Raw genomic sequence first — 13,058 nt, forward strand, 5'->3', positions numbered from 1 at the left:
GGCTTCCAAGGAACTGAGTCCTGGGGCTCCGTCACTGCCCGTGTAGCACTTTGCAATGCAGTGTCCAATGCAATACAACATCTAGAGTTGACAGACCGGAGAATTATCCTTGTAATAGCCCGGTTTGTCACTATGCAATCATCACGGCCATTATACATGTTCAAACAAGTTAAATCACCGTCCAAGCGAGCAGCGCCAACAATTATTAGATCTTTATTTATGTTATGTGTCATCACATTCTGGAGCTGATCAAAAGGCTCGTTTTGTGATGACTTTAGTTTCATTTCTACTTCGGTTCACTCACTGATGCATAGAATTTTAGGCCCTCTAAAATGGACCTAGCTCAGTATTTTATATTATCGCATCTTTACATTATATGAAGTTTAATATAATCCTTAATAATTGTATACTGGGCCTTTGTACAATGTCTAAAGGAAGCCATTTAACTCTCTTCCTTCTTGGTTTATTGGCTGTGCCAAAAAAGTAGAAGTTGGACGAGGCTGCTGCACTCACAGCCAGAGCTGCGTGCTTGACATGCGATATCAGGGAAATCTGCTCGCAGTGACGTCCCACTAAGCCAGAAGCAGAAAAAAAACTATAAGGCTCCAAGTGTTTAGCTGTAGTGAAACCATAGCTTGAGGCATAACATATGAGCACTGAGAGGTGAAGTGAATAACACTAATTATCTCATCTTGGCCCTGTCAGTAGATGGGAGATATTAGGGAGAAGGTGAACATTTTGTCCTCAAAGTTGATGCAGGAAAAATGGGCACGTGTAAGGATTTGAGCTAGTTTGACATGAACCAAACTGTGATGGTTAGATGACGGAGTCAGAGCATCTTATGGGGTTTTCCCATTCTTCAGTGGTCAGGATCTATCAAAAAATGTCCAAGGAAGGAACCGTGGTGAACCAGCGACAGGGTCATGGGCAGAGTGAAGGCTGGCTGGTGATGTCTGGTCCAACAGACAAGCTGCTGTAGCTCAAATTGCTGTAAAGTTAATGCTGGTTCTGGTAGAAAGTTGTCAGAGCAACACAGTTTGTTGTGTATGGGGCTGCAGAGCTGCAGACCAGTAAAGGTCTTCGCCAACAATATTATGCAGCTGGTCATAAACAGAGATGGGCAGTAACATGTTACAAGTAATCTGTTACTGTAATCCGATTACTTTTTTCAAGTAACGAGTAAAGTAAGGGATTACTATAGCAAAAACGGTAATTAGATTACCGTTACTTTCCTGTAGTAACGCTGCGTTACTGCGTTACTAAAACCGTGATTTTTTTGCGAGAATGTCTCATGACAGTGACGTAAGCGAGTGCGACGTTTGTGACAACAGCTGTGTGCAGATCAACAATGGATCATATATCGAGTGCGGGAGAGAGTATGAGCGTGCAGCGTTTAAAGCGTGGAAGTACTGACCTTACTTTGAGTTTGATTCTGTAAAAAGTGACAAAAACATTCGTGTCCATTGTGTGTGGGAAGAAAACTTATTTTTACAGCGAAAAAAAACCCTTAACTTCCGAGCAAGCACCGAGTGCGCTACGACGTAATGGGAAACTCACAGAGAAACTCGCAGATTCTTCCACTGACCGCTGCAGCACACCTGCACCAGGGTAAACCTCAGCCTATGCCACTCAACATTTTCACTCAACATTTTTTTGCTGTATTTCACTTGCATCTATTTGGAAGACTGAGTGTAAACACAAAAAAAAATTTTATTTTATGTGCTGGAATGTGCAGAAAATAGGTTTAAATGTTAAACAAATTTCTTCCAGTCAGAGAATGGTGCATATAATTTAATTTTTGTTTGATGCATAAAGTTAAAAGATTAAAACTAATAAAACAAGTTTTAAAAAGAGACTTTTCCATTTGATTACATTTTGTATGATGGATTATGTAGAAAAAGTAGAATTGGGCTGAAAGATCTATCACTTTATCACCTACTCAGGTATTAAATCGTGTTTTTAAAAAGTAACTAAGTAACTAATTACTTTTGAAAATAAGTAATCAGTAAAGTAACGGGATTACTTTTTTGGGGAAGTAATCGGTAATTAGTTACTGATTACTTTTTTCATGTAACTTGACCAACACTGGTCATAATGTTATGTGTGATCGGTGTACACTGTAAACTTTGGCCACGTTGAATATGAGCATCTGATATTATAACAGCATGTTTATGGCAGAAAATGTAAATAATAGGTCCACATAAAGTGTCACGGTATGGCATGGCACACCGTGGAAGGAGTGGGGAAGGAGGACCCAGGCGCGGTGCTCTATGTATAGACAGTGTTTATTTACAATGGTGACAATCCAAACAACGTAACAATAAATCCCCGTGTTTTCCCAGACTCCCGTGTCGTGTCTCCCCGTGAATAGTCCGTGTTTCTGTGCTCTCCGCTCCCGTGTCAGCACCCCCCGGTGCTCGCTGCTCCCGTGTCTTCCACGCTCCTCCTGCGGGAAACAAAAGACGCAGCCGTCAGGACACATACAACGCGGGCATACACACACACTAACTCAGTAACAGGACGACTAACGTGGAGTCTCATGCAATGATCCCGCGTCGGTGGGAGCTCCAAGACTCTCCTAAGTAGCTCCCCCGACGAGCCCTGATCAGCGGCAGGTGTGTGGCTTCGGGTGTGGCCAGTCCTTCCGCAGGGCCACACCCCTCAGGCCTGCAGGTGGCTGAGCTCCATCCTCCAAGCATCCCCGCAGACATAAACACACACACTCACATCTACAATCATGGAGGAGAGCAGCAGCAATACCAAAATACATATAATAATAATAATAATAATATAATACATAACTGCTCAGGGATCCTGGGTCGCCCAGTCCCAGGACCCTGACATAAAGTAAAGCCTAAATTAGATCAAAGATTGTAATCTTTTACTATATGTGGGTGAGTTACCGTAGCTGTAGTTAGTAAAAAAAAAAAAGACTTTCCAGCAGTGTGCACCGCATGAAGGCTGAATGACAGTCAGTCAAGTGTTTCAAATTACAGATATGGTGCAGTTTCAGTGGGAGTGTGGAGCTGTGGCGCCAATTTTTCCGAGGGATCTCGCTTACTCTCTCGTTCTAGTATTATTATGTCTCAATTGTACTTTTAATTAGAGAATTATGAGACACAAATTAAGGTTCATGCCTTTTCAATTTCAGAACATTAACGTGGTCAATAAACTGCTCCCCACCTCCCAGCGGAGGATAGCGACGAGGCTTAGTGAGAAAAATGAGGTGCCAGCGCGTTTCATTTCAACCCAAGTTGTTTTCTTTCTAATTGCTTAGAAAAGAAAATGAAGTGGAAGCAGATAAGTAAATTAAGTGTTATTCAGGAAGGTTCAAAGCTCTGTGCTGTAGGAAAGCATCAAGCCAAGAGTCTCTTCAGCATGGCTGCATCACAGATGAGGGGATACATACCTTTCAACCTTTCCACGCTTCCTCCATTAGAGCATCACCAGAATATCACCTCTTCCTTTGCTGCTTTTTTCTTTCTAAGTGTTTCAGAGCAGCACTGGGCACATCTATGTTTTAGCTAAGGCTGAGTGTGATTTGTATGCATGCAGTGCGGTTGCCCTCACTGTTTCCTGGCGAGAATAAGACATCCGTAGGGCAGCCATTCGACTCTGCCAAAATGGAGAGATCCACTAAGAGCCCATGTCAGCTGGGCTTGTTTGAATAGAGCTTTGTTCACCAGCCTCCCACACCTCCCTTTACTCCCTCACTGGGTCTGTCAGGTGCCTTTCTGTAAGGAAAACACATTTGGTCAGTTTATCTATGTCTTTCTCATGGAGTGTGCTAAGGTCGCAAAAGGTTCACAGGTCGTTAGCGTGACCTCAGTTCAATCAAGACATGATGTGAACTTCAGATCTTCTACTTACGCTTACATATTGCTGTGCATGAGCTGTATTTCCCACAAATCTCTTAGTTAATGTTCTGCCTGGTGCTTTCCACACTATTTCAACAGATTTATTTCTGTTGTTTTGATATTGAAGTAATACAAATGAAAAGATAAATTAGAGTAATGACTGATCAACACTATAGTTCCATTGAAACATGCTGTGCACGCTTCCGGTGTGGTGTGAGGTTCCTGTGCCGGCGGGAAAGGAAAACCCTCGGGAATATGTTTACAGCTGAACAGATGTTTGCAGCAGAACCGTCCGTCACACTTAAGCAGTTACACAGAGCCATACCAAACACCTGCAAAGTATAATCACACGTTTTTATGTTAACACAGTCAAATGGTGCTCCTGAGAAACTTTTTAGTAATTTTTACACTAAAATAATTTTTCTAGCTAGTCTGGAAATTAAACTTTTGAGCTAACAGCAGCCAAAGGCGAAGCTCAGCTGTAACTGTTGGTTTTAATTAGCTATTGAATTGAGCACAGGAGGTCAGTTCATGGAAGTTACAAATTCTGATGGTCATTATCATTTATATTTATAAATATATATTTTTATACATATAGTATGTTTAATTTATCTTATAAGGAGCAAATAATATGATGTGATGATGTATTATTGTTTAATCAGCTAATCACATGGCAGCAGCTCAGTGCATTTAGGCATGCAGACATGGACAAGAAGACCTGCTGAAGTTTAAACTTAGCATCAGGATGGGGAAAAAAGTTGATTTGAGTGGTTTTGAACATGGTTGTTGTATTTTAGAGAAAAGTCAGAGGAGAGTCTGACTGCTTCAAGCTGATAGGAATGCAACAGAAATTCAAATAATTAATTATGACTAAGGTATGTACACCTCTGAATGCACAGGATATTGAACCTTAAAGTGCTGAACCTGGTATCTACAGCAGCAGAGGACTACTTCTGTTAGCTAAGAACAGGAAACCTGGGGCTACAGCTTGCATGGGCTCACCAGTATTAGACAATATAGGATTGGAAAAATGCTGCCTGGTCCGAGTCTTGATTTCTGTTGCAGGATTTGGATAACAGGGTCAGAATTTGATGTAAGTATATTGTAAACAATATGAAAGAATGGATCCATCCTGATCAATAGCTCAGGCTGCTGCTGGTCATGTAATGGTGTTGTAAATTTTTTGGCACACTTTGGGCCACTTAGTACCAACTAAATATCCTTTAAATAGGTTAGCTTACCTGAGTATTGTTGCAGACTATGTCCAACCCTTTATGACGACAGTGTACTCTTCTTCTGTTTGTCACAAACCCCAAATCATTTCAACCTGGTTTTAATTGTGTGATGCCATCATGTCATGGATCAAAATCTCTGAGGAATGTTTCCAACTTGGATTTTTAACTGGACTGGAAGGAATCTGAAGGAATCTGGTCTACATACTGACCAAAACCACAGCCTGAATTTCAGCACATAGAGCAAATACTGCAGGTGGCACAGATGGCTCATTGTGCGAATATATTATTTTATTCATTTCATCTGTAAACCATAAAAACCATGGACAGGCTCAGTCTTCTATTGGTAACTTCAGAAGAGTGTGTATGAGTACGCCTGTTTTTGAATCTGTACGGCTTTTTTTTTTTTTTTATAAATTTATTGAACATTCACATAATTAGATCTGTTTACAGAGAGTTGAGGTTTACAAAATCACTTCCAGAAATCCTGCTTTTAAATTCTGTGGGCTCCCTGACTCATTGTTGAGACAATTAGCTCACTAGAATAAGCTATTTCTTCCAATGACATTAAGAGGGATTAACTGAAAGAAGTGAAGCCATCCACAGGAACAAAAATCGCTGTTGTAGTCACTCCCTCCTTTCTGTGCATTCAGACGTACTTAGGAAACTTAGGAAATTCACCTACCTCCTTTGCTCGAGCCTCCTTTAATGGCATCACATGAGCAGCGAAAGTGACGCAACAGCGTGGAAACCGCTTTTGCTGTTTTGCGTTTATAGCGCCAATCATCCCAGGGGGGCTGCTTCAACTACCTCTAACCCCCACCCCATCCCTCGACTCTCTCTCATTCCCACCAGTTACATCACTCATCTTTTCCTTTCTCACAATCAGATCAAGGCGTCTGAATGGAGCACTGTGAACACTTTTCCTGTGGTGTTCACTTGTGTAACAAGATTAAGCCATCTCCTTTCCTGCCAGACTTAATCAGGAGGACTTTGAGATTAATTGGAAGCCCGTGTCAAGTCAGTGCAGCTGTTTTTTCGAGACTAATGTGACTGTGTTCTTTCGTCCCCGCAGATCTTCACTGACATGCCCACACTGCCTGAAACAGAGCAACACCTTTGACCCTTTCCTCTGCATCTCATTACCGATTCCTCTTCGCCAGACCAGGTGAGCAGTGCTGTTATTTTCAAAAAAGACTTCTGTCTATTATCTGATATGGTTTTTCTAGTCAGAACGACGAGTAGAAACTCATTCACAATAATGATGTGGACCTCTGATCATTACACTGTTCAGGTATCTTACAATACGTGATCTATATAAATATTCATATGTTTTGATTGTTAATCTTGATAGTTTGATAGTTACTTCTTTTCAAGTCAAATTGTTATGTTCATTCTTCATCTCCATATTTTTCTTGCTCTGCCACAGTAGCTTTGCATGATTTGCAGTTTTGTGGAGCTCTGTAATTCTTCCTGTGTCTGAAACAAGCTAGCTTATCTCCATTCAAGCTAACTTTCTTCAGATTGGCTACACCTCACAGAAGCTTTGAACATCATATGTGCCAGGCTTCTATGCTCACAGGTGGATGATTGTTTCTGAGATAGTCATTTAAAGGATATTCACTCTAGAAAAGTTCTGATAATGGACTTATTAATAACTTATATTGTAAATAATTGTGCAGTTCTTCTTTTTGTATGGTTTAATGCCAACGCACCCGCCACCTCCATGTGAGCACTGTTAAAAAAAGTTTCTTTCCTCCCCATTATTTCTGACTGTTTTCACTAGTTTTGCATTGGACTAGGGTGCCTAATGTTGTCACTTCTGGACCCTACCGAGGTTTCAAAGGCAGTCCAACTCCTCCAGGTTGGCACATTAATAAGTGCCATTACCAGAAAGTTTGCTATGTTCCCCTGCACCGTCTCAAGCATAAAGAAGATTCCAGCTACTCTGGGAGAGCTGGACAGAGCCATAGAAGGCCCTTAACCCAACAGCTGGATCGATATCTGCTCCTTTGTGAATAGGATGAGCACTGGCAGAGCCACAGAATGACCTCCAGCAGGACACTGATGTGGATGTCACTGACCAAATAATCTGAGAACTAACTGAATAAGGCAGAGGGTACACTAGGGACCAACATCCCCAAGGGGGCCTTGTGCTCACTGCCCAGCACCGTTTTGCCGAGCCAAATTTGCATTTGCCATAGAATACCAGAGATGGCGGATGCACTACTGGCACCCTGTGCTTTTCATAGATGAGAGCAGGTTCACCCTGAGCACATGTGACAGACATGAAAGGGTCTGGAGAAGCCGTGGAGAATGTTATGCTGTCTATAACACTGTTCAGCACGACCAGTTAGGTGGTGGGTCAGTGATGGTATATCCATGGAAGGACTCACAGACCGACTAAGCAACAGCACCCTGACTGCCATTAGTTATCAGGATGAAATTCTTGACACTACCCTGGTGCAGTGGGTCCAAGATTCCTCCTGGTGCATGAAAATGTTGAGATCTAATGATTTTTGAATGTGTTCCTCTTTTTTTTGAGCTGTGAATATTTTGTTATAAAATCACAGAAGACTTTGACTAATAGCAATATTGGTAATTTTATATAGATATTGCAAAACACTGCTATTTTTGTGACCACATTGAGAACCTGATATTGTGACATAGGGATTATTTTTGCATACATAGAGCTCATTATTTGAAACTTTGTGCATGTTTAATATGTGAATCCACTACTGTAACAGTACATACTGTATGTGACGGAAAATAAGGAAAAGCATGATAGGTGCTCTTGAAACTTCAGGCAATAAAACACCAAACAAATCGAGACACAATTAGAAAATAGGATGTACAACACCCAGCTTTGTTCATGCATTACATACAGTAGGAACACAGGTCATTGTGGAGCTGAAGGGCCTGGTATCAGAAAGGAAAAGCTAGTGGGAAACCTTCTCCGCATTAAAACAATGTGTTATTCAAATTTACATGAAAACAGCCACTTCTCCTCCACGTTAGATTAACGAGGCCCTGAGCCCGTTCAGGAAATCCTGACATTTTCAGGGAGGGGTAACCCATTCCTCCTTTTTTCAGCCAGTGCCTCTCTATTTATGCATCAGGCTTTTTTCCCCTTCTTATCAAAAACACATGTACATATCTACAGATAGGTGACCAAGACTTTCAAGTTAAGAGACTTTCACAACGTTTTTGCTGGCGTGGATTAAGATGGGTCGCTGCAAAAACAGAGTTGTGGGAGTGGTCTCTTACAGGATGAAATGATATGAATCATATACTTTGGCCATAATCACTCAGGTCAACCCAGGTGAACACAGATGTCTGAACCACCGTGTTAGATGGTGCTCTCTACCATCGTCATCAATAAACCAATGAGGGAATATCTTTTGGGTGAATGGTGCCTATCCCTCCAGTAAAGACTTTGGAGAACCAGTGCCAGGGAACACTAAAGCTGTTCTGGCAACACACAGTGATCCAGCACTTAACCCTTTATTTTATTTTATCACCTGTCTTTAGCAGTTGGATAAAAATCTGGCTCTTAAGCACTTACAACACACTCCAGGTGCTTGCTTTTGATCTTTACCGTAATGCTGATAGTTTTCTAAAAACAACATGGAATATTTTGTCTCCCACAACTTGCCTGTTCTCATGTCCTGTCCTGTGGAGGTGGACTGTTAGTAGTTTAGTGAAGCTCTTGCTTAGACAGCTGGTATGAGTTGTAATAAGGTAGGTGAGCTACAGAGCCTGGAGTGTTTCCCAGTATCCACAGGAAACAGCACAACGTGTTTCCAAACCCGAGAGCACAGTTAAGAATTTGGGGAAATAGGCTTGCTGCTGGTAAAACTATATGTGTGTTTGTGTGGGTGTGTGTGTTTGGTATAAAACGAGAGCTAGGAGCCAGTTAGCTTAGCTTAGCATTAAGACTTGGGTACAAGAAACGGCATTTTAAAATGTAAAATTAGCAATTCAGAGTTGTAAGGGTGTTACGTGGCAGACTTTTTCTAAGGCCATGTCCACACTAATTCGTTTTTGTTTGAAAACGCATCTTTTTCTCTTAGCTTTGGCCTTCCGTCCACACTGAGATGGTGTTTTTGGTCAAGGAGACCTGAGCTTTTTGAAAATGCTCTCCAAAGTGGATACATTTGAAAAATACGTTTTTGCATCGCAGTGTGGACTACGAAAAAACGGAGGTTTTCGAAAACGATGACGCATTTTAATCATATGATGCAGTCATGTGACCAATTAAACTAAGATGGCGGAGGGCATTACAGCAGTTTTTTTGTTTGCTCTCAATTGATTGAAATTTTGACAGCCCTATTGAAGATTAATATCAGTTTGTACATGCTCCAGGTAGCTTTTCTTCAAATTCTTTAATTCTCACTCGCTTTTGCAACTTTGTACACCACCTCATTGTCAGTCCATTTAAAAAACTCTGTGCTTTTCCTCAACATTTTGCAGCAATGTTTCAAAATCTGGAAAGTAAATAAATGGCAGACAGAAAGGTCAAATCGTCTTACATTTCATGCATGTGCAATACAGTGACGTAAGAATTGAACAACTGTTCGTAAATGATTGAAAATGATCTTGTGGACGCGGAGCGTTTTTAGACGAAAACACTGTTTTCAAATTTATCCGGATTAGTGTAGACATAGCCTTAGTCTGGAACATACTTTGCCTAATGGTGGCCAAAAGCAAACAAGCTATAAGGTGCTAATTTAATTTAAACTTTAATGATCCGTGAAAGCTGGATTTTGTTAAAGAGCCGGACTAGTTGTGTTCTTTCATGCTAGCTAAAGCCTAGAGGTGGGTGGATTGATCCAAATATCCAAACAGTATCAATTACAACGCTGGTATTGGTATCGGGTTGATACTAGGGTGACAGGATCAATACTTTGTTCCTTTCCTCTAAGTTCAGTATATAGTCCACTGAATTCTGTTAAATGCATTATTTTGGGGGAAATAAAAAATGTACCTAAAATATGCACAATGAATAATGTATGAGGCTTTTTGTCTGTTTTATTTATAGCCTTACACATCAGAAGTCGACCCAGGTCTCCAAAAATCCCACTTTCAAAATACACAAAAAGCTCAAAGCAGCGTTTTGTTGCTATCAATTATATGGAAAGTAAAAATCACAGAGATTTAGCGGTCATTAAAATGTGTTCAGAATGTGCAGATTGATGATAATTCATCTCATAAATCGTGACACACTGCTCTCCCCTACACAAGCTGCCTTTATAGGTTAAAAGTATCAGGATCTGTATTTGGTATCAGATTGATACCAAACTTCAAAAGCCAAGCATTAACCTGGCTACAATAATAAAAGGACAGAAATGGGAGTTTTATCAATTTTTTCATTTCACCTTCAGCAAGAAGATGAATATATTTATATATATGCATTTCCCAAACTGCAGAATAAACTGGTTTAACATGAAGACGTGTGTCTGATGGACAGCGTTTGTTGAGACCTGAAAATGAACATCACATCCTGTGAGTGTAGATTTGTCACTAAACATTTGCCTTTTATTATCCATTCTTTTAAATAGTTCCTAAAAGTTCAGCCTACCTCTCTTCTAATTTAGGAAAATGTTTTTTAAGAGCTGATTTCTCGTGGTGCGCCAGGTTGAGAGTGCTGTGTTTCCAACCTGTCGTTTTTGGTGTGCAGTAAATAGGTTGAGAGAAAAAATACATCAGAAGGAATAAACAGAGGAGAAAACAGATGGATTATCTTTTAAAGAATTCATTATATATTTCCCTGTGTGAAGAAGTTCAGCACAATCACACCCAGATCATGTGTGTAAGCCATAAACACATACTGTTTGTCACCAAACCAACATTTGCTGGGCTTGACGATCCAAACCCATCCATTGGCGGTCGTGTCCTTGTTTGCTATTGTTTACACTATACATACGAGTAGATCTCATGAAACTTGGATTTTTTTCTTTAATATATCTAAACATAAACTCATCTGGTAAAAAATTATAAAATATAAAACATAATTTTAATGAAAAACTTGGAAAACTCAAAAGCACAGATTTCAGAATGGTGCCAGTGACTAGAACATCTTTGGGGAGTGACCTCTAAGGCCTGCAGGCAGAGAGTCACACATGAAACTGGTAAATTATCCTAAAACAGATCATTCAGCTATAATAAAAATCATCCACACATAGCAAAGTTTTATATTAATGTCTGTTTGTCCAGGACTTGCTGCCCATTGTCAGATTGTCAGATTTTAACAAACAGAATCAAAACATTTGACCACAGGTAACTTTTAGAGCTGCATCTACAATCACAAAGAGATTGCCCAAATCTGACATACCTGAAAGCGTGCTGGGGGGAAAATCCTTTGATATCCAAAAAGAACATCAGTTTAAAAACTAAAGCATTTTAACACCACAGAAGTCCACCAAGGAATTGCTTTGAAAGAAGAAATGTAGTTATGAAACTAGACTTGAATCCCCAGGAAATATTGAAAAATCAAGAAAACCATCAAATATCTAGAAACTAAATGAACTTAACATGTAAAAGTGGTGAAGATTTTCAGTCAGCTGATTTCAGAGGAGGCAGACAGTTATGCAACAGTTAGTAGTTATTTCTGCTAAAGAGGACGATACCATGCCAGCTGGTGTCTTTGAAGCCAGAACCTTCTTACTGTGGGGCAGCAGTGCTAACCACTGTGCCACCACGCTTGCTCAGCTCAATTCAGTCTTATCCATATAGTGCCAAATCACAACAGTCGCCCCGAAGCACTTTATACTGTAAGGTATAAAGTGGAGAGAAAACCCCAACAAACAGAAGACACCCCATGACCAAGCAGAACCAAAGAAGAAACCTCCATCACATTGAATATTATTTAAAGAAATTAAAACTGTTAGTGAAGAGCACATTTCAGTCCCCAGTACAGCAGTCATTAATAGCAATTAGGTTTTGTTCATACTGAAATGTCTTTAGCACAAATTAGTCTCCCTTTGACTGTGGCTTGTTTGAAGTCTCCTATTTCCTGTCCAAATCAGCAGAGCAGGAGTAAATGCACCAGCTCACTAGTTGCAAATAGATAAAAAAAAATCTTTTTTTTTACCTAACAAGAGCCAGAAAAGTCCTGTTGTTGAACTTGATGCTAGCACCAGTTATTGAGCAAGCTTCAAAGTGCTGCTAGTTTATACATCACTTAATTACTTATTGCCACAATATATTTGATATGCTTGGGAAACATAAAGCCAGCAGGACCCTTAGAGGTCTCAAACACATAAAGTTGGTGGTCCCAGAACTTAATGAAGTCCAGTTCAAAATAAATAATTCACACTAACTTGTGTGTTGTGACAGAAAAACTGCATCGGAATAATTCTGGAGGCAGACAAAGATGAAAATTATGCGCGACCATATACAGTTAGGTCCATAGGTTTTTGGACTATGACACATTTTTGAAATTTTGTCACTGGAGTGTCGACGTTCAGCTTTAATTTGAGGTGTTTAATAAAGGTATTGTGTTAACAGTTTAGGAATTACAGACATTTTCATATATAATCTCCTATTTTCAGAGGCTCAAAGTATCTGGGCAGTGGACTGACATGCAGATTGGTGAAGCTGTTATTTCACTGTACGCTAAGCAAATTGGAGATCTGCAGTACTGAAGTTGTATTTGGTATCACAATTATTGCACACATGGGCATCCTCAGGGTCTCCCCAGGATGCATAACATCCATTCTTTCAAATTATAATTTCCATGATGTTTTCTTATTTTATTTTACTGCTTATTAGATTCCGTTTTTAAATGTATTTATTTTTTAATTAATTTGAGTTAAAATCTTAGCATCTTTTGCGACACCACGAAACAAACGATAGTATAAAATGAAACATAGACGTTTTTATATTGTCATCCGATATATATCGTTATATGGAACAACTCTACCAACTTGTGTTCATTTTAATTGTGTATACAGTTTGTTTTCTTTCT

The 13,058-nt window shown here is 40.0% G+C and overlaps 1 protein-coding gene across 2 annotated transcripts in view; it reads left to right on the forward strand.

Moving 5' to 3' along the window:
- Positions 1 to 13,058, forward strand: part of usp43b (ubiquitin specific peptidase 43b) — an 83,575-nt gene that overhangs the window by 37,712 nt on the left and 32,805 nt on the right. For both annotated transcript variants that reach the window (XM_085270415.1, XM_085270416.1), the window contains one exon: positions 6,165 to 6,257. In XM_085270415.1, coding sequence (XP_085126541.1) covers positions 6,165 to 6,257 — 93 coding nt within the window. The remainder of the gene's footprint in view (positions 1 to 6,164; positions 6,258 to 13,058) is intronic.

Source organism: Mchenga conophoros, linkage group LG4, assembly GCF_057382185.1.
Source record: "Mchenga conophoros isolate Kocher_MC1m ecotype Shallow Benthic linkage group LG4, M_conophoros_male_GT1.1, whole genome shotgun sequence".
In the NCBI taxonomy this organism is placed as follows: Eukaryota; Metazoa; Chordata; class Actinopteri; order Cichliformes; family Cichlidae; genus Mchenga; species Mchenga conophoros.